The sequence below is a fragment of the Petaurus breviceps genome, unplaced genomic scaffold (assembly GCF_028583685.1).
Source record: "Petaurus breviceps papuanus isolate PSGF00001 unplaced genomic scaffold, PetGlider_PUasm1.0 186, whole genome shotgun sequence".
Lineage (NCBI taxonomy): Eukaryota > Metazoa > Chordata > Mammalia > Diprotodontia > Petauridae > Petaurus > Petaurus breviceps.
Genome location: NW_027185798.1, coordinates 17,091,277 through 17,110,221, shown reverse-complemented (window position 1 = coordinate 17,110,221; position 18,945 = coordinate 17,091,277). Strand labels below are relative to the sequence as shown.

The following is an 18,945-nucleotide window of genomic DNA, read 5'->3' as shown; positions in this document are numbered from 1 at the left end:
GCAACAGTGGATAGACTGTGGTCCATCCATTTAGTTGCCAAAGTACACTATTTGAATTCTCTGTTTTACTTCAGCTTTTGATAATGACTTCTTTTTTTAATAGTGAAAGGCAAAGAACAAGACAAGGCCACAGATGTAAAGGCAATTAAAGGTAAGTTCAGTGAAGCTTCACTGTATTAAAAAATTGTGTGCATTGCATTGGCCACATACAACATTTTCTACTTTATTTAATTGCTCCATACAAGTCTTTTTTTTTTTAATTATTGCTGTCTTTTATTTATATATCACTTTGATTTCCAAATATGTCCCTCCCCTCCCCCTCTCCAGAGAACCATCCCTTGTAACCAAGAACACCAAAGGATGAGGAAATAAAAGAATTGAGCAAAACTCAGCAGCTAGTCATGGTTCAAGTTTGTGAAATGTCTCCTGGGACCAGCTTGGTCATTATAATCAGAGACTGTTCTGGAGTTGTCATTCTGGCAGTCCATCCAGGTCCCCCTGCTTCTGAAGTTTTCACAGTTCATGTGGTATAGCACTTTCCATCACAGTTTGCCAGTTTGTTTAGCCATTTCCCAATGGATGTGCATCTGCTTTGCTGTCCGTTCTTTATTAACACAAGTTGTTATTAACATAAGTTGTTGCTGTGAATATTTTGGCAGATATGGGATCTTTCTTTCTCCCATCTCCTGTTTGGGGGAGAGGGAGTGCTGACAATAGTGTGCTTAGCAATAGTATCTTTGATTCAAAGGGTATGGATGTTTTTATCACTCTTAACATAATTCCAGTTTGTTTTCCAGAATGGTTGGACTAATTCACAGTTCTACCAACTGTATTGGTATATTGGTGTGCCTATATTCTCTCCTATATTGATTACTTCTGTCTTTTGTCATCCTTCCTAATTTGATGGACTTAAGGTGAAATTTTAGAGCTGTTTTAATTGTTGACTCAAGAAAAGTTCGCTTTACAAAGAGCTAATTTTTTTTTATTACTGTTCATACTTAGAGATGATGCCAGTAGAAGCCCTTATGACCTTAAATAATGACTGCTTATTTTCTGTGGCCAAAAGAAACCTTAGATAACCATCCTTCTGAGGATAATTTCCTTTGAATTTAGCTAGGCTGGTCTTTAGATGACAGATCTTACTCTTTATGCTTGGGTGTGGGCCTGCCAGAGAGAGTGGACTGCACTCTATAGCCTTGGAGAAAACATGCTTATATCTCCATACTAAGCTGAGGCATCTGAGTAGGACTTTTATGGAGGGGGTCTTATATTTAACCTTTATTATTTTAAATGTAAAATAGTACTGAAAAATAACATTTAGAACTCACTATTTGACAAAGATTTCTGGGAATACTGGAAAGCAGTTTGGCAGCAACTGGTATAGAACAGTTTCTATACCTAGGGCAGCTAAGCCTAGAATCAGGAAGACCTGAGTTCACATCTGGCTTCAGATACTTAATAGCTGTATGACCCTGGGCAAGCCACTTACCCCTAATGGCCATGGTTTCCTCATCTGTCAAATGAACTGGAGAAGGAAATGGCAAACTGCTCCAGGATCTTTGCCAAGAAAAGCCCAAATGGGGTCACAAAGAGTCAGGACTGAAACAGTTGAACTATTGGTATAGACCAACATCTCACACCATATACCAGGATAAAGTCAAAATGGATACATATTTTAGACATAAAGGGTGATAGCGTAAGCAGAGTAGGGGAACATGGAATATTTTACCAGTTAGATTTATGAATAAAGGAAGAATTTATGACAATAGACAGAGAGCATTACAGGAAGTAAAATGGATAATTTTGATTACATTAAATTAAAAAGGTAAGGGCAACTAGGTGGCATAATGGATAGAGCACTGATCCTGAAGCCAGGACCTGAGTTCAAATCTGGCCTCAGTCACTTACTAGCCATGTGACTGTGGGTGAGTCACTTAACCTTGAATGTCTCCAAGGGAATAAAAAAATCAATTAAAAAGGTTTGCACAAACAAATCCAATACAACCAAGATTAGAAGCAAAGCAGAAATGTGGCACATATTTTACAGCAAGTTTCTCTGATAAAAGCCTCATTCTCAAATGTTTAGGAAACTGAGTCAAATCTATAAGAATATGAGTCATTCTCAAGTTGATAAATTATCCAAGGATGTGAACGGCTACTTTCAGAAGAAAAAATCAAAGCTTTCTATAGTCATGGAAAAAAAATGCTCTAAATCACTATTGATTAGAGAAATGCAAATTAAAACAACTCTAAGGAAATATCCTACACCCGTCAGATTGGCTAACATGACAGACAAGGAAACTGATGAATGCTGGAAGGGATGTAGAAAAGCAGCAACACTAATGCATTGTGAACTGGTCTGACTCTTCCAGAGGACAGTTTGGAACTGTACCCAAAGGGCTATAAAACTGCATACCCACTGACCCAGCGATGCTACTGCTAGTACTTCCAAAGAGATCAAAGAAAAATGAAAAGGACCCATATGTACAAAAAATTTATAGCAACTCCTTTTGTGGTGGCAAAGAATTGGAAACCAAGGGGATGCCCATCAATTGGGGAATGGCTGAACAAGTTGTGGTATATGATTGTGATGGAATTCTGTTGTGTTATAAGAAATGAGGAGCAGGATGCTCTCAGAAAAACCTAGAAAGACTTATATGAGCTGATGAAAAGTGAAGCGAGCAGAGTCAGGAAAACACTGTAGACAGTGTATTCTATGATGATCAGCTGTGAATGACTCAGATATTCTCAGCAATACAGTGATTCAAAATTATTCCAAAGGACTCATGATGAAAATATCCATCCACCTCCAGAGAAAGAACTGATGGAGTCTCAATGCAGAGTAAAGCATACTTTTTTTTAATTTTATTTACTTTTCTTGGGATGTTTTTGTGTGTGCTTTTTTTTGCCCCATGGCTAATATGGAAATATTTTGCATGATTGTACATGCATGATCTATATCAAATTACTTGCCTTCTCAAGGAGGGGGAAGAAAGAGCAAATTTGGAGCTTAATTTTTTTTTTAACTTAAAATAAAAAAATGAATGTTAAAAATGTTTTTATATATAATTTGAAAAAGGTAAAAATAAATTAAAATAGAGTACATTTAATTTAAAACTAATCAGGTTCAACTAACTTAGACTATTTCCAATTTATCCTGTATAAATCTTGATTATGAGTTGTTGTTTGCCTGTTATCTCTCCCTTAGACTGTGAGCTCCTTGAGAGTAAGGCCTTTTTCTGCCTTTCTTTGTATCAAAGCTCTTAGCAGAGTGCCTAGCATGTAGTAGGGGCTTACTAAATTCTTGATGACTGACAGGTCATTTGTTTGCTCTCTGGGAAGAGGAGGGATACTGAGGGAAATTATGGTGATATTTAAAAAGAAAGAAAAACTTTTAAAACAAAAAACTCCAAACAAATAAACAAGCCAAAAGGCATCTTTTGTGTGTTAGTGCTGTTAGGGACTGGGCATACAAGTATGAAGAATGAAGCCATGTACATTCACGATGAACTTATATTCTAATGGGGGAATAACATTTCTTGAACTGCATCTTAAAGGAGGAGAGGAACTGTCTGGGTCAGTGTGAGTAGAGAGAAGAGAGTTGGATATGAGGTGAGTGCAGAAAGGTAAGAGTAGATAACTGACTAGATCACGGAGGTGAAGGAGAATGAGGAGTCCAAGGAGGATAATGCCAGAATTGTAGTCGTTGTTTGTCCATTGTGCTCAGAGACTATTTGGATTTAAGTGGGGTAGAGTTGCACCGAGTTGTCAGCCTGACTTGTCCAGGATCATCAGAGACCAGTAACAAGAAACTACAGTCCGGAGATGCTGGATTGGGTGGGGGATGCTTTTCACAGCAGGAAGAGGGGGAGAAGGTTTAGGATGAGAAATGATGGGTAGTTGGTGACAAGGGACTAGCTTGAAGACTGAGCCTGGATATATACATGCATGTGTGCAAACATGTACATATACATGGGAATCATCTTTATAGAGATGATGATGGAACTGTAGGGAGCTGATCATGCCAAGTGCAATTGAAAAGAGAAGAGGAACGCGGATGGAGCCTGTGATGTGGGTGAAGAGCCAGCAAAGGAGTCTGAAGAGGGCGAGTTTGACCCCTGTTCTTCACACACTCCCATCGCCCCCCCCTCTGTGCTCTCACACTGGCCCTCTCTAATGTCTGCACTGCACTTACTCTTCCCTTCCCACAGCAGTTTATATTCTCCCCTTTTCCCCAACTACCTTATATTCAATTACCCTGTATATTTTTTCCACACCTATACATGTACTTGTTATCTCCTTGTAGCAGCAAGCACCCCAACATCCCCAGGGTACCTGCCAACACAGGTTCTTAGATCTGCTTTTCTAAAGGAAAGCAACTCAAAGTGGGTTAACAATCTTGCTTTAATCAATCAACCTTTATTTACCTAGTTCAGGGGGAAAAGTCAACACCCCGAACTTCAGAGTATACAGAGTTTACAAGCAGAAATTACAAGACAAACATTTCAAGCAGACAGGCCTCCAGCTGTCCAACCATTACATCCGTACCTAGTCAGTCACCAGAGAGGGAAGCATCAACATCTGGGTTTTTCAAAGCGGGGTGGGGTGCTCCCAACGGCTGCCCAGAGTCTCATCTGGTCAAATCACACAACACTTCTCAAAGTGAGCCCCAGAACAATGCCTCACATCAGGAATTATATAGTCTTCTCCTGGCTCAGAGAATGTAACCCTCTGCCCAGTCACAAAGTATCTCCTGAAAAACAACACTTCCACCACAGGCTCCAGGTGCACTTAAGGTTATCAAAGGGCCTAGGGGCAGGGAAGATCTTAAAAATTTACATTCCTATAACACTCCCTTGATGGGATGTAAGCTCCCTGAGAGTAAGGATTGTTTAATTTTTTTTGTATCTGTATTCCCAGGGTCAAGCTGAGTGCCTGGCACATGGTAGGTAATAAATGCTTATTGATTGATAACTAAAATTAGCATTATTTGCACTGAAGAAGTGCTAGATCTTTCCTAACAAACACAGGTAAAGCAAAGATTCTCACCTCCCCAAGTTCCCAAAAAAACTCCAACTAAGTTGACTTAGTCGTAGAAATGCTAGGCAAGGGAAATGAAGGCATAAGAATTGGCAAAGGCGACAAAAGTATTCCTTTTTGCAGATGGCATGATGATTTTCTTAGGAAACCACAGAAAATTATAACCCAAATCTAGGAACTACACAACAGATAGCCTCTGTTTTCTCGGTAAAGTAGGAGGCAAGACAACCTCCTCTGCAGACCATTGTGTGTGCCATGCAGCTGAGGTGCAGCAGAATAGGGATCTCTTCTCTGCCATTTGTGCCAGTTTTGGTTCTTCACCAGCTAGCACCACACCCTCACACCATCCATACACTGAACAATGGTCACAGTAAATGGAAACTTTTTGAATGCTGTGGACAAGTTCACTTGCCTTGGCAGTGTACTTTCCAGGGATGTCCACATAAATGAGATGTACTCATTGCCAGAGCTAGCTTGGTGTTTGGGAGTCTCTGAAGGAAAGTGTGAGAATAAAGAGAGATTAGGGCTGCTACCAAACTGAAGGGCTACAGAGCCATTGTGCTGACCTCACATGTCTGTGAAACCTAGGCAGTAAGTACATCAACGCCATGGCAGAAAATTGAAGCCCTTCCTCTTGAATTGTCTTAGGAAAATTCTGAAGATCACCTGGCGAGTATGGGAAACTTAGGTCCTTTCTAAAGCTGAACTGAGCTGCCAGGCATTGAAACTCTGCTTCAGAGAGCACAACTCAGATGGACTGACCATGTTTTTCCAAATGTACATTTGCCTAAAAGATTATTTTACCAAGAATTCACACAAGGCAAGCTCTAATGTGGAGGTCAGAAGACACAGTACAAGGACACTCTAGGTCTCTCTGAGGAACTTTAGTATCAGTTGTGAGACATAGGAGTGCTGGCACAGGCCCTTCAAGCACATTTCCTATAAGTAAAGCAGAATCACAGTGGCGCAACGGAAATGAGAGATACACAGACCTAGAGACTGTTCAGATGTTCAAATGTTCAGATGAACTGTTTGTGTCCAGTCTGGGGTAGAGTCATATTGGACTGATCAGCCACAGTTGAATACCACTGGACCCTGACTCCAGCATAGTGATATCATTGGTCTTCTTCAACTACAAAGGATGAACATCAACAGCAAGGCAAGGTCCTCCAAGTTGGGGAATGGCTTGGGATGGTACCAAGGGATGGCACCAAAAATATAGATTGGAGAGTCATCATTCTCAAGGTGCTGGTTGAAGTCACAAGAATGGAAACATTCCCCAAGGAAAAGATTGCTGAGGGAACAAGAGAGAAGTGAGTGTTTGGGTGTCCCAGGAACCATCCAGGACTGGAGAACTAGAGCAGGAGAGGACAGGCCATGAAGGCCAGAGTGGGCTGGAGTGCACTTAGAAATTGGGGAGAGGAACAGAGAAAAGGCTTAAGAACTATTTTTAATACTCATTATCACCTGTCCTGCATCTAAATAGAAAACTTTCTCATTCTCCCTGATTCAGAAGTGTGTTCATTCTTCTTTGCCTGTTCTTTTGCATAGACATCAGTGAATCTTAAAGGATTTTAAGGATCTTAAAGATTTCTTAGTTCTCATTTGCTTTAGCTTCATGGAGGAAAGTGAATTTAGTGAAGTTGGCACCTTGAAAATTACCTTGGTGAATGCACAGAAAATCTGGGCATACCCTGTATGATTTAGCCCCAATTTTTGGCTGTCCCCTAACTGATAAGTTTCTCTTATTCTTGGCTAGCAGTTTGTGGACTAGCAGATTAGTTACTGGAGCAACAAGGTGGCACAGTGATGATGTGCCAGGCCTTAAGAGAATGAGGAAGACTTACTTTTGTGAATTCAATTCTGACCTTAGACCCTTACTAGCTGTGTGACCTTGGAAAAGTCACTTAACCCAGTTTGCTTCAGTTTCCTCATTTGTAAAATGAGCTGGAGAAGGAAATAGTAAAGCATTCCAGTATCTTTGCCAAGAAAATTCCAAAAGGGGTCACCAAGTGTTGTACATGACCGAAAAATGACTGAACTTAGTTACCCTTGGGAACTTTCTTTTTCATTTATTTATTTTGAGCAAATACTTTATAAACTTATAGTTTACATCATTCATTTCCGCCACATTTTGAGTTACAAATTTTCTCCCCGTTTTTCCCCTACCCACCACCCCAAAATAGCGATCCCACTGGATATCCCCTCCTCCAGTCTGTTCTCTCCCCTATCTTCTCTTATACCCCCTCTGCCATTCCAGTAGAGTACAGTAGATCTCTATGCCCTGATGCCTTTATATCTTATTTCCCAGTTACATGTAAAATAATATTGATAATAGTAACATATATTTAAACATTTGATTTTAAAACCTTGAATACCAGATTCATTCCCTTCCTCTCTTGTCACCCACCCTTACTGGGAAGATAAGCAATTCAATATAGGTTGTACATATGTAACTATGCAAAACATTTCCATAGTGGATATATTGTAAAAGACTGACTATATTTCCCTCCCTCCTATTCCACCTCCCACTTGTTTTATTCTCTACTTTGATCCTGTCCCTTTTCAAAAGTGGGTGCTTCCAACTTCCCTCCCCCCCAGCCTGCCCTCCCTTCCATTATCCCCCCGTCATCCCCTTCCCCCTTACTCTTCTGTAGGGTGGGATACCCTATTTAGTGTGTGTATCATTCCCTCCCTAAGCCAAATTCAGTGAGAACAAGGTTGATCCATTCCCTTTTGTCTTCCTGTTCTTCCCCTCCATTGTAACCATTTTCCCTTGCCTCTTCTATATGAGATAGTTTGCCCCATTCTGACTCTCCCCATCTCCTCTCATTATATTCCTCTCTCACCTCATAATTTTACCTTTTAAGTATCATCCCTTCCTATTAAATTGGTCCTGTGCCCTCTATCTATGTATACCAGTACACATATATACACGCATTCACATATGTATTCATATGCCCATATACCCTCCCATATAGACATATGTACATATATATGTATGTGTATGTGTGTATACATATATACATTTCTATTCCCCTCAACTATTCTCATGCTGAGAAAAGTTTCATAAGTTACAATTATCGTTTTTCCATGTAGGAATGTAGATAGCTCAACTTTGATAAGTTCCTTATGATTTCTTTTCCCTGTCTACCTTCTCATGCTTCTCTTGCTTCTTGTATCTCAATGTCAAATTTTCTATTCAACTCTGGTTTTTTCATCCAGAATGCTTGAAAGTCCTGTATTCCACTGAATGACCATATTTTCCCCTGAAACATGATACTCAGTTTTGCTGGGTAGGTGATTCTTGGTTTTAATTCCAGCTCCTTTGACCTCCGGAATATCATGTTCCAAGCCCTTCAGTCCCTCAGTATAGAAGCTGCCAGATCCTGTGTTGTCCCGATTGTGTTTCTACAATATTCAAATTGTTTCTTCCTGGCTGCTTGTAATATTTTCTCCTTGATCTCGGAATTCCAGAACCTGGCTACAATATTCCTAGGAGTGTTCTTTTTGGGATCTTTTTCAAGAGGTGATTGGTGGATTCTTTCAACCTCTATTTTGCCCTCTGATTCTAAAACACCAGGGCAATTTTCCTTGAGAATTTCTTGAAGGATGATTTCTAGGTTCTTTTTTTGATCATGGCTTTCAGGTAGTCCAATATTTTTTACATTATCTCTCCTGGATCTGTTTTCCAGGTCAGTGGTTTTTCCAATGAGATATTTCACAAAGCCTTCTATTTTTTCATCTGTTTGGATCTGTTTAATAGTGTCTTGATTATTCATAAAGTCACTAGCTTCCATTTGCTCTAATCTAATTCTGAAGGAATGATTCTCTTCAGTGAGCTTTTGAGATTCTTTTTCCCATCTGGCAAATTCGGCTTTTTAAGGCATTCTTCTCCTCATTGGCTTTTTGAGCCTCTTTTGCCATTTGAGTTAGTCTGTTTTTTAAGGTTATTTTCTTCAGTCAGGTTGTTAACTCTCTTTTCATAATTTTCTTGCATTATTCTCAGTTCTCTTCCCAATTTTTCTTCCACTTCTCTTTTTTGGTTTTCAAAATCCTTCAAGGTCCTCTATGGCCTGTAACCAGTTCTTATTTTTCTTGGAAGCTTTTGGTGCAGGAGTTCTGACTTCACTGTCTTCCTCCTGTTCTATGCTTTGATCCTTTTTGTCCCCAACATAGGAGTGTAATGTTGGATTGCTCTGCTTGGTTTGCTTCCTTTGCCTGCTCATGTTGCCACTCAATTACTTGACTTTTGAGCTTTTTGCCACAGTAGGACTCTGCTACCAGACCGGGGAGCTTCATCCCAATCATTGGGGTTTTCTCAGCTGTCGAAGATATCAGTTGGCTGTCCTCTCTGAGCCTCTGCACATTCTGACAAGCTGGTCTTATGCCCCAGCACCTCCACCCTAGATTGCAGTCCAGATCGAAGCAGGTTAAAGCATGAACAGTTACCCCTCAGACTGGTCGCTTTGTCCCCCTACACTCTGCAGGCCAGGAGCTGAAGCTGCAAGGTGGCGCCATGGGCGGTGTCTCAGCAGCTTCTTGCCCAGGGGGGCAAAAGCTGATGCCCTCCCAGCTACTGGTCCCAAAGTCCACACTGCACTGACCTCTCACTTTGTCCTTAGCATCTATGTGTTGATAATTCTGGAAACTGCCACAGCTGCTGGTGATCTGAAGTCCCTGGGGAGGGTGGGGCAGGGCAGGGCAGCTGGCTAGTTGGATGGCCTGTCAGCCCGCCCTGAGGCTAAAACCTCAGCTTGTGCAGGACTGGGCTTGGCTCCCAGAGCACTGCACTGGCCCCTTCCTGCTGGCCTGCTGGGCTGTCTTCAGCGGGAGGTTAGCTTCTCTATATACGTGGGTTCTATAGCTCCAAAGTTTGTTCAGAGTCACCTTTTACATGAATTGGAGTTGGTGGAAGCCTGAGCCACACGGAAGTCTGGGAATTTTCTTCACCATCAATGTAAACAGCACAAAAGTTCAACCTGCCAGCCTTTGGGGATATGCTTATTGGCTATGGCAGAGAGGAATGCAAGTGTACATGTTTAAGCCCATGTTTAGATTCATTGGCCTATGGACAGGGAACATGACAGTGGCCTGTTACATTTTGTACTTAGGTCAAAGTAGTATTACAACTGATATTCTTAGTACATGGGAATGAGAGACAGGAACAGACTTGGTATTGGTCCTGGGACCCTTTAAAGAGCTTTTGTTTATGTGAGTTATAACTATCAATATTTATCACATTTGAAACTGAAACATGTTAGTATTACTATGAAAATAATTTTGACCTTGAAGCTCTCTGGAAGAGTCTACTAGGGTCCCTAGACTATACTTTGAGACCTCCTGGATAGAAACTGAGAGAGCTGCCTATAGTTCAGAGAGATTAAATCAGTTGCCCAGGGTCACACAGCCATAATGGGTCAGATTCTTCCTGGCTCCAGAGTCAGCTCTGTGTGTTGCCTTTCATTCTTAGGATGTATGACAACTTTAAAAATCAGCGGTTAAAATATTATTCCAAATTTAAATGTAATTTTACCTGATAAGAAAGAGTTGTATACTTATTTTTTAATTAGCAAAATGGCTATACTCTCTTAGGATAGGTGTTAGGTTTCTGGATGTCCAAATCGAGGGTTTTCTGATAACTTTTTTTTATATTACAGCTGCAGTACCAGTACATTCCCCACAGAAGAGCCCTAGAAATCATGCCTTACTGGAGGCTGCTGGACCAAGCCATGTGGCAATCAATGCCATTTCTGCCAATATGGACTCTTTTTCCAGTAGCAGGACAGCTACTCTTAAGAAACAGCCCAGCCACATGGAAGCAGCTCATTTTGGTGACCTAGGTAAGTGAATTCCATTGTTGATGCTGGATTTTCCTAGAGTGCTATGATACTTCAGGGCACTTAGAAAAATAATTGGAAACCTGTGCCAGGGTAGCATCTGAAAATGTGATGGTTAAGATAGTGTGCTGATTCTGTATCAGAGATGGTGTTAACAGGATGTCCACCTGAGTTAAATAAAAAATGCAGCTTTTCTAGTCTTGCAGGTAACCTAATTAGCAGGCAAATGTTTGTGACCATCTGTTTTTAAAAAAAGATGAATCACAAGACTCACCTCTGTTTCTTTGCTGCAGCCCAGTCAGGTGAGGCCTAGCAAGATAGAATTCTCTAGCAGCTTGGTTTGTCAGTTTTTGAGAGCGTATTAGAAAGAAGTGTCTGCTGGTAACACATTTAGGAGACAAGAAATGTCCCTAATGCTAATGGAGGACAGGTTTGTGTGTTTTAAAATGTCTTATTGAAGTCTTTTGTATTCCAGTCATAGTTATTTCCCACTCTCCCACTTCTTCTCCTATTGAATCCTTCCTTGTGTCAAAGAAAACAATTAAGCCAAAACCTCTGACACACAGAACTCATCTGACAGGTGTGCTCTGGTGTGTCCTAGTAGGCCTGCACTTGTCTGCCCTTTATAGAGGGTGGGAAGGGCTCTGTTTTGTTCTTTCATCTTCTGGACCTTTGCTAAACAGTTGGTTCATCACTCCAGGGTCGCCTTGTAGAATGCCTTTGTGAAGCCTCATTTCTGTGTGGCTCCATCTGGCACTTCTGAAGTTCACCTCTCATCACATTGTTATATTCTTTCTGTCTTCATTTTTTTGTTTGAGGACCTGGAGGGTTCTTCAGTTACTCCACATCCTCTCCTCACACTTTGCTGACAGTACATATACACCTAAGGAGTAATGATGGCCACAGAGGGGTGAAGGGAGCAGAAAATTTGAAAGTGAGAGTTCCCTTTGATCCCTAGGGACATGGAAAGGCCAACACACTATCAGTGTTTGAGAACTGACTGTATTGGAAATTAGACAGAGTCTGTTTAGCTAATCTTGAGGCTTTTTCTCTCGATTCTGTATCATGTGAGCTTACTTTGCAGTAGAAGAGTAATGAGGATTAGCCATCTAACAAGGAGCCACTCAGATAAGAGTGTTGAATGCACTCCCAGAACATTTGTTCTTTTCTTTCCCTACTCTGATGACTAAAAAACTGTTTTCTATGATGTTTCCATCTTTATTTTACAGCAAATTAACCCATGTGTTTTTATCTAGCTGTTTGAGTTGAGTGTAAGTTTTACTGCAGGTAGTGGGTACTTCTGTTGTTAAAAAGTGCCTGATCTCTGAATCTTAAATTATCCAGTTTTTTCCTAATTCCGTTGCTACTCTTTGTCTTTTAGGCAGATCTTGTTTGGACTATCAGACTCAAGAGACCAAATCAAGTCTTTCGAAGACCCTTGAACAAGTCCTACAGGACAGTATTGCGCTTCCTTATTTTATTCAGTTTATGGAACTTCGGAGAATGGAACATTTGGTTAAATTCTGGTTAGAGGCTGAAAGTTTTCGTTCCACAACCTGGTCCCGAATAAGAGCACACAGTCTGAATACAGTTAAACAGAGCTCACTGGCCGAGCCTCTCTCTCCTTCATCTAAAAGGCATGAAAACACAGTCTCTTTACCGTCTGAGTTTCTTGACCAGAGGATGGAGAGTTCTAGCACAGTCCAGCTGTTCATGACCAAGTCAAAAGGAACAGAGGTTAATAATAGAACTAGCAATGCTCCCAATCACTCGCTGCCTTCCCAGGATAGAGATGATGCCCATTCTCTCCGTCTTGAAATGTCCAAGGAAGGGCCTCCAGTTTCTGTGGAACACCAAGACTCTTCCAGACTTACAGTATCAAATAGAAGTAGTCCTTCTTCCACACTAAAGGAATTATCAGGAAAACTAATGAGAAGTAAGTAGGTAATGTGTTGGTCTTCTTTTATTGGCTTTCTTTTTAACCCAAATCAGAATTCAGGCTTGAGGAGAGGAGGACTGGGATGATTCTCTTCCTCATCCCAGACCGGGCCTCTTACTGCTTCCTTCCTTTCTGAAGGGTATGGGGCAGAGCAAGATAGTCTTCAGAGTGGTTTGTATCCCCTGAGCAGCAGAGCAGCAGAGTGGAAGCCTGCACATAAAGAAGTGTCCTTCTTTTCTTGACTTCAGTAATTAAAAAATGATAGTTGAATAATATGTATTTATGGCTTTGCTCTAAAGCACTTGATCTACATGATCTTATTTAATCTTCACAACAGCTTTGTGAGGGAGACAATGCAGGTGATTCTCCCTATTGTGTGGAGGAGGAAACTGAGGCTCAAAGCAATTATGACTTGACCAGGGTCATACAGCTGGTTAAGTGGCAGTACTGGGGACTTGAGCCAGGGACCTCTGGCTTCACCTCATCTGCCTCCCCTTTTCCAGCAATTATCTTACCCCTTTTCAGGATTGAGGGTGGGGTAAGGTAAGTGAATATGACTCAATGATTATCTTCACGGCACTTGATGGATCTAATTAATCTTTTTAAGAAGTCTTGTGTACTTTGGTGGTTTAATGGAATATGGCAACAGCAGTTTTGAGTTTTATTGAGTGGTTAAAAGCAGCGCCACTTAAGATTTTAAATCAGAAAAAGACATGGCTTTTTTGGGTTGGCGTTTTTTTCTTTAAAAAAACATAAATGAATGAACAGATGGATTAGGTTAAGAATGCTGTGTGATAGTGAGTGAGAATATAGCCCTAGGAGTCATGGGATCCTCAGTTTAGCGTGGGAACAGCAGTCAGGTCCACAGATGAGAAAACTGAGAAGTTAAATGACTTGGCCAGAGTCACAGGGGAGATATCTGAGGTGAGACTGGAACCTCGCCCTTCCTGAGCCCAGGCTGCTCGTGATTTCTGGTCCTAGTTGTGTGCCCTTGGATGAGTCATTGACTTTCCATTCCTTGGTAAAGTGAAAGTGTGACACAAAATGATTCCTAGGATCTCTTCCATATCTAAAATTCTGTGTTCCTAAGAACTTTGGGGAGATTTTATTTTAATATCTGTTTGCTTATGGCAGTTACTCCAATAGACTTTTCATTGGTAAGCCTGAAACATTAAGTAGCATAGAAATGTTCATTAATGCTCCCTGAATGTCTGTTCTGTAAAACCTGTCAGTCTGCCCCATAAAATCCTTTTGTATCAGCCATTAATGTCTCACTGGAACACAAGGGAAAACTGTTTCACCCATAATTCCTCCCTCCTAATTGCTGGGGTTCTGTTGTGGAGGAAGTTTCTTTGGACCCAACTAGAGGAATATTTCCTTGTTCCATTTGTTTTGATGCCCCTCATGGGGCACCAGTTCTTCTCTTGTGTCTCTGTAATTCTAAACATCACCTGAGGGAGTATTCAGGGGTCAGGAGGGTCTGTTTAGCTGCTGCATTAGTTAACTATAAAAATGGCTGTTGGGAAAGGAGAGTTCTAGGAGAGGTCCAACTGCGAGAGCTCATAGCTCTGCAATGGCTTTTCCACAACTTTCTTCCAAAAAGAATCGGTAACTCCCGGTGCATTAGTGACCAACTCAAAGCTTCTCTTTTTTTATTTTCAGCTGGAATCTCATTTTGTGGAAATAGCAGAACGGATGAAGAATTGCCAAAAGTTAATATACTTTGAATGATAATTTTTAATGTAGCTCAGACAGAGCAGATAGCCTCTGAGGCAGGAGAGTGGAGTGTAGTTATAAAAAGCCAGGAGTCAGGAGAGGCCTGGGCGTGGTTTGACCTGGGGAAAAGCAGGTAACTCTTGAGCCCCAATTTCTTCATTTATAAGCTGGATCTAATGATCCTGCGAGGCTCTCCCTTGCAAGGTTATGAGGTTGCCCTGCAATATTGGTTAATTAAGTGTTTTTAAAACCTTAAGGCGCCCAGTTGGAGCAGCTAGGCGGCATGGCGGCTAGAATGCTGGACCTAGAGTTGGGAGGACCCAAGTTCAGATCCAGCCTCAGACACTCACTTGTCTGTGTGACCCTGGGCACATCACTTTACCTTGTTTGCCTCAGTTCCTCATCTATAAAATGAGTTGGAGAAATCGATGGCAAACCCCTCCAGTATGTTTGCCAAGAAAACCCTGAGTGGGATCACAAAGAGTCAGAAATGACTGAAACCACTGAACAACAAAAGCCACTATAGCACCGTCATCAGTATAATTTTATCTCTGACTGATCAGCTGTAGGTAGGAATAGAAATGATTGCATTTCTTCCCAGTACAGAGGAAAGCATAAGATACTCTCAGACTTCTTTTTCACTGAGAAAGAAGATAATCAAGGGCTAATAGAAATAAGAACTGGTAGATGTACTCATTGTCTCTCCAAGGAAGATATCAGTATATTAGAGTAGTTAGAAATGACTGGAATAAATAACAACAGCTCACATTTATATAGTGTCCAGCCAACTTTCCTCACAACAACCCTGGGAATCAAATAGTACAAATATAATTGTCCCCATTTTACATATAAGAAAATTGAGGCTCAAGTGATTTGCTCAGTGTTACATAGCTGGTAAGTCTTACAGCAGCACTTGAAAATTCAGTTTTTTTGACTAGGGTACTGCCTGCCCACCACCACTCTTCTTAGGCTGAACCCAGCTTTCTCTGACTATGTTTCTCTCTCCTGAACCCCCACCTCCCCCACACAGATACATCTACATGCCTCTTGGTTTGCACCTTTAAAAAATTCCTCATATGTATGTTAATACATCAGAATTTTGCTTATTGGGGAAGCCAGGTTCATGTTTAAGGACCTTTTCCTCAACTATAGGTGTTAAAAAGAAATTTTTAAGTGATTTATTATAGAATAAAGATATTGCAAACTTCAAATAAGAGAAGATGTTGGCTATAACATGTCAGAGATGTGGACTGGACCTGAGTTCACTGATAATGGAAAACTCCCAGATAAGGAAATACCTTCCACTAAGACAGGTCAACGCCTTCTTGGCAGCTTGGAGATTCTGCCTTAGTTGCCTGGGACAGTGGTGTCAGACTCAAATAGGAAGGGACCCTGAAGGCTACATATTGACTTAGAAAACCACAAATGAACATTATCTATGCTCTGTTTTTGTTTTTTTACATTTCCCACTTACATTTTCATCTGGATTTGCCTGAGAAGCTTGCAGCTTGAGGGCAGTGAGTTTGACCTAGGGCACTGACTAAAAAGGGAAAATGACTTGCCCAGAGTCACACAACCAGGATGTATAAGTAGAACTTGAACCTAGTTCTTCTTTCTGTGAGGCCAGCTGTAGCCACTATGCTGTCCTGCCTCAAAGCCCAGCCTTTCCATTTTGTTTTTGCTTTTGATATTCTAATGAGGATTGAGTGCTTAGAACTTCTTTGAAACAATCTAAAACATATCCCTCTATAATGAAATGTTGTAGCTTAGTTACATGACACTGTTTCTTGAGATTTAAGGAGTTTTAAATCAGGTGTATATATTGGAATATATAAAGTATGATGAAAAGTTTGGAGAACCAAGCAATGCTTCGGGTTAATGTACTTGGTTGTTTGGTGTCCATTTTAGTGGAAATAAGTTTATTTTGAACTAAACACTAAGTAACTAACTAACGTTTTTTGAGCAGTTTCACGGGATCTTACAGTTTTTTGCACTTAAAGAGGAAGGAAGAGGAGCTGAGAGTTACGATACAGGAACCCGACCCACTTGATCTTAATGTGCTTAGATGCTTGCAGTGAACTTCCCTTTCTAGCAGCTTCCCAAAAGGCAGCTTTTTAGTTAAAGTAAAAAAAAAAATGATGTTGAAGCATTTTCTCTCATGTTCCTTTTTTTTTTTTTAAAGAAGCTGCACCAAAGTATTTTTTGGCTTGAGTTTTTTGTTTGTAATAGTGAAAAAGCATCTGCTTCACTTTATTTAATTCTTAAGTCACCAAATAGAACAGATGAGAAATTGCACTTTTTTGGATCTATGTTACCAAACTGTGCTGCTTATAACCCCAGCTCTACTCAGCCCTTGGCGGCCTCCACCCCCAAAGAGGCAGGGGCTGTCTGTTGTTAACCTCTAGTACAGTTATGATGAGCCCCACTGGCTCCTATTATTATGTTGAATAGACTTTTCTCTATTGTTAGCCTTTGGCTGGTGCTTCCTTTGATGTCCTGTGTCAGAAGCTACTCAGAATGTTTTCCATAGGTCCCCTTCAGGATCTCTTTGGGAGGTCATTGGTCATGTGCTTACACTTTGCCCACAACGCTTTGTCCCAGAGGAGGATCCCAGGAAATATTTGTGTGAATGAGAATTGTCTCTCTGACTTTTGTTCCTGGGCACAAGTTCTTGGTTGCTTTGAGAGTGTTCAGTAGAACCCTCATCTAGCTGCAGCTTTCCCCAGCACTGGTGGCAGACTGGCATGTCCTTCAGAGCTCACTTAGCAGGGGAACGTGCTGGTGCATAGGAGGAGGCCCCAGATGACAGGATGCAGCCCTTGGGAGCCTGAGCACTGTGTGGCACACTCTGCTAGGCACTAAGACAAGTGTCAAGGGATGTGTTGAAAACTGAGTAGACAAGACTTACATGAATCAGAAAGACAGACCATCTGTCACCTCGAATCTGGGAAGAGTAATGATCCATCACCCTCCAGAAAGAGCAGTGCAGGAGTAAGGATTGTGCAGAAGGGCAGCAAGCAGTGCAAGGCTTCCTAAAGCCGCCGTCTTGTTTTTCTCCTCAGGTATAGAACGCGATGCAGTGAATACTTTTACCAAATATATATCTCCAGATGCTGCTAAGCCAATACCTATAACAGAGGCAATGAGAAATGACATAGTAGGTAAGCCCATTCCAGTGTTCCCAATCTACAGAGTACTGATTCTTACTATCAAGATTCCAAAGAATCACTAAAGAATTCAGGCTACATAGTTCCTGCTTGGTCTGTTCAGAATGTTCTTTGGCATGTTAGTGTATCGTATTTGAAATACCTGTATTGGACCCAGTTTTCTTATGCATCAAAAAGACGTCTTTCCATTCCCCCTCCACACATTCTGAGCTGTGGTGCAAACAAGTATTGTTATTTGAAAAGTAAATCTCTAAAAGCTGTGCACAGCATAGTGGAAAGACCTTTGAACTTGTAGTCAAGATACATAAGTTATTGGCACATTTCTCCTTGCAAGTCACAGGGACAGAGGCACGATGCGACCCTGAATTACTTGCTCAAGGTGTCCTGAGGGTTTGAGTGGGCTGGAGGGACAGCCAGTCTTCCACAGGACTAGGTGATGGTCTGAGATATTCACACCACCAGCATCAGGAAGATGGCCTTCCATCCAATGGCAGTCTTCAGCTTTAGGGAGGAGTTGTGCTTTAAAGGTTTATTTCTATCTGAAGTCAGTTTTTTAGTACGCAAAAGACCTTGTCCCATAGAAATACTACAAATGAAACAGAGGTTTCCAAGTTACTTTGAAGAAGCCTGCCTACTCTGGCATGTGCCCTATTACTGCTAGTAGCTCTAAAGTCCCTTGAGCCTCCTGGTCCCTGGCCCGAGGTGGTGGGGGATGATGTTTGTTGATGATGTGCGAGCTGGATGTTTCTCATGAGAACAGGGGAGGGCCCCAGCAATCAGGAGGGAGGAAGTAAGGTGCTCTCAAGAGGTACTCCAGGTGTGGTCGGTCAGGAATCTTGTTCTGCTGCAGGTTTCACACAGAAGGGGAGTAACTTGGAGAGACAGAAGGATGCTACCAGCAGAGGCTTTAAAGGGAAGAACTAAGGCCCTCCCTCCCATCCACTCCCTCCAAAGCTGCCTCTCCCACATCTCTGAGGCTGAGCACCTAGCACTTCCTCTTCTCCTCATTCACACAGATCCTCAAGGCTCTCCTCCATCTCCATTTTGACCAGATTTTACCTGTGCAGAATATATAAAAGAATGCCCAAGCCAGTGAAAGGTGCCCCCCTAAGTGATCACCCTGGGAGTAAATACATTGCCCTAATAGGTACTGTATGATGAACTTTCCTCTTTATAAACGTGTTCATAAAAATACTTTATTTTAGACTTAGAATGTGCATCCATCAACTCAAGCATTGAACAC

General features: G+C 41.4%; 1 protein-coding gene across 3 annotated transcripts in view; it reads left to right on the top strand.

The window, feature by feature from the left end:
* The window catches only part of AKAP10 (A-kinase anchoring protein 10), a 101,891-nt gene that overhangs the window by 12,636 nt on the left and 70,310 nt on the right, over nt 1–18,945 (top strand). For 2 of the 3 annotated variants that reach the window (XR_011168641.1, XM_069089617.1), the window contains exons 2-5: nt 104–151; nt 10,701–10,883; nt 12,262–12,816; nt 17,598–17,696. Coding sequence is in view for 2 of the 3 variants with exons in the window: in XM_069089617.1 (XP_068945718.1) it covers nt 104–151; nt 10,701–10,883; nt 12,262–12,816; nt 17,598–17,696 (885 nt within the window). In the remaining variant the exon portion in view is untranslated. The remainder of the gene's footprint in view (nt 1–103; nt 152–10,700; nt 10,884–12,261; nt 12,817–17,597; nt 17,697–18,945) is intronic. The other variant, XM_069089618.1, reaches the window with a different exon arrangement.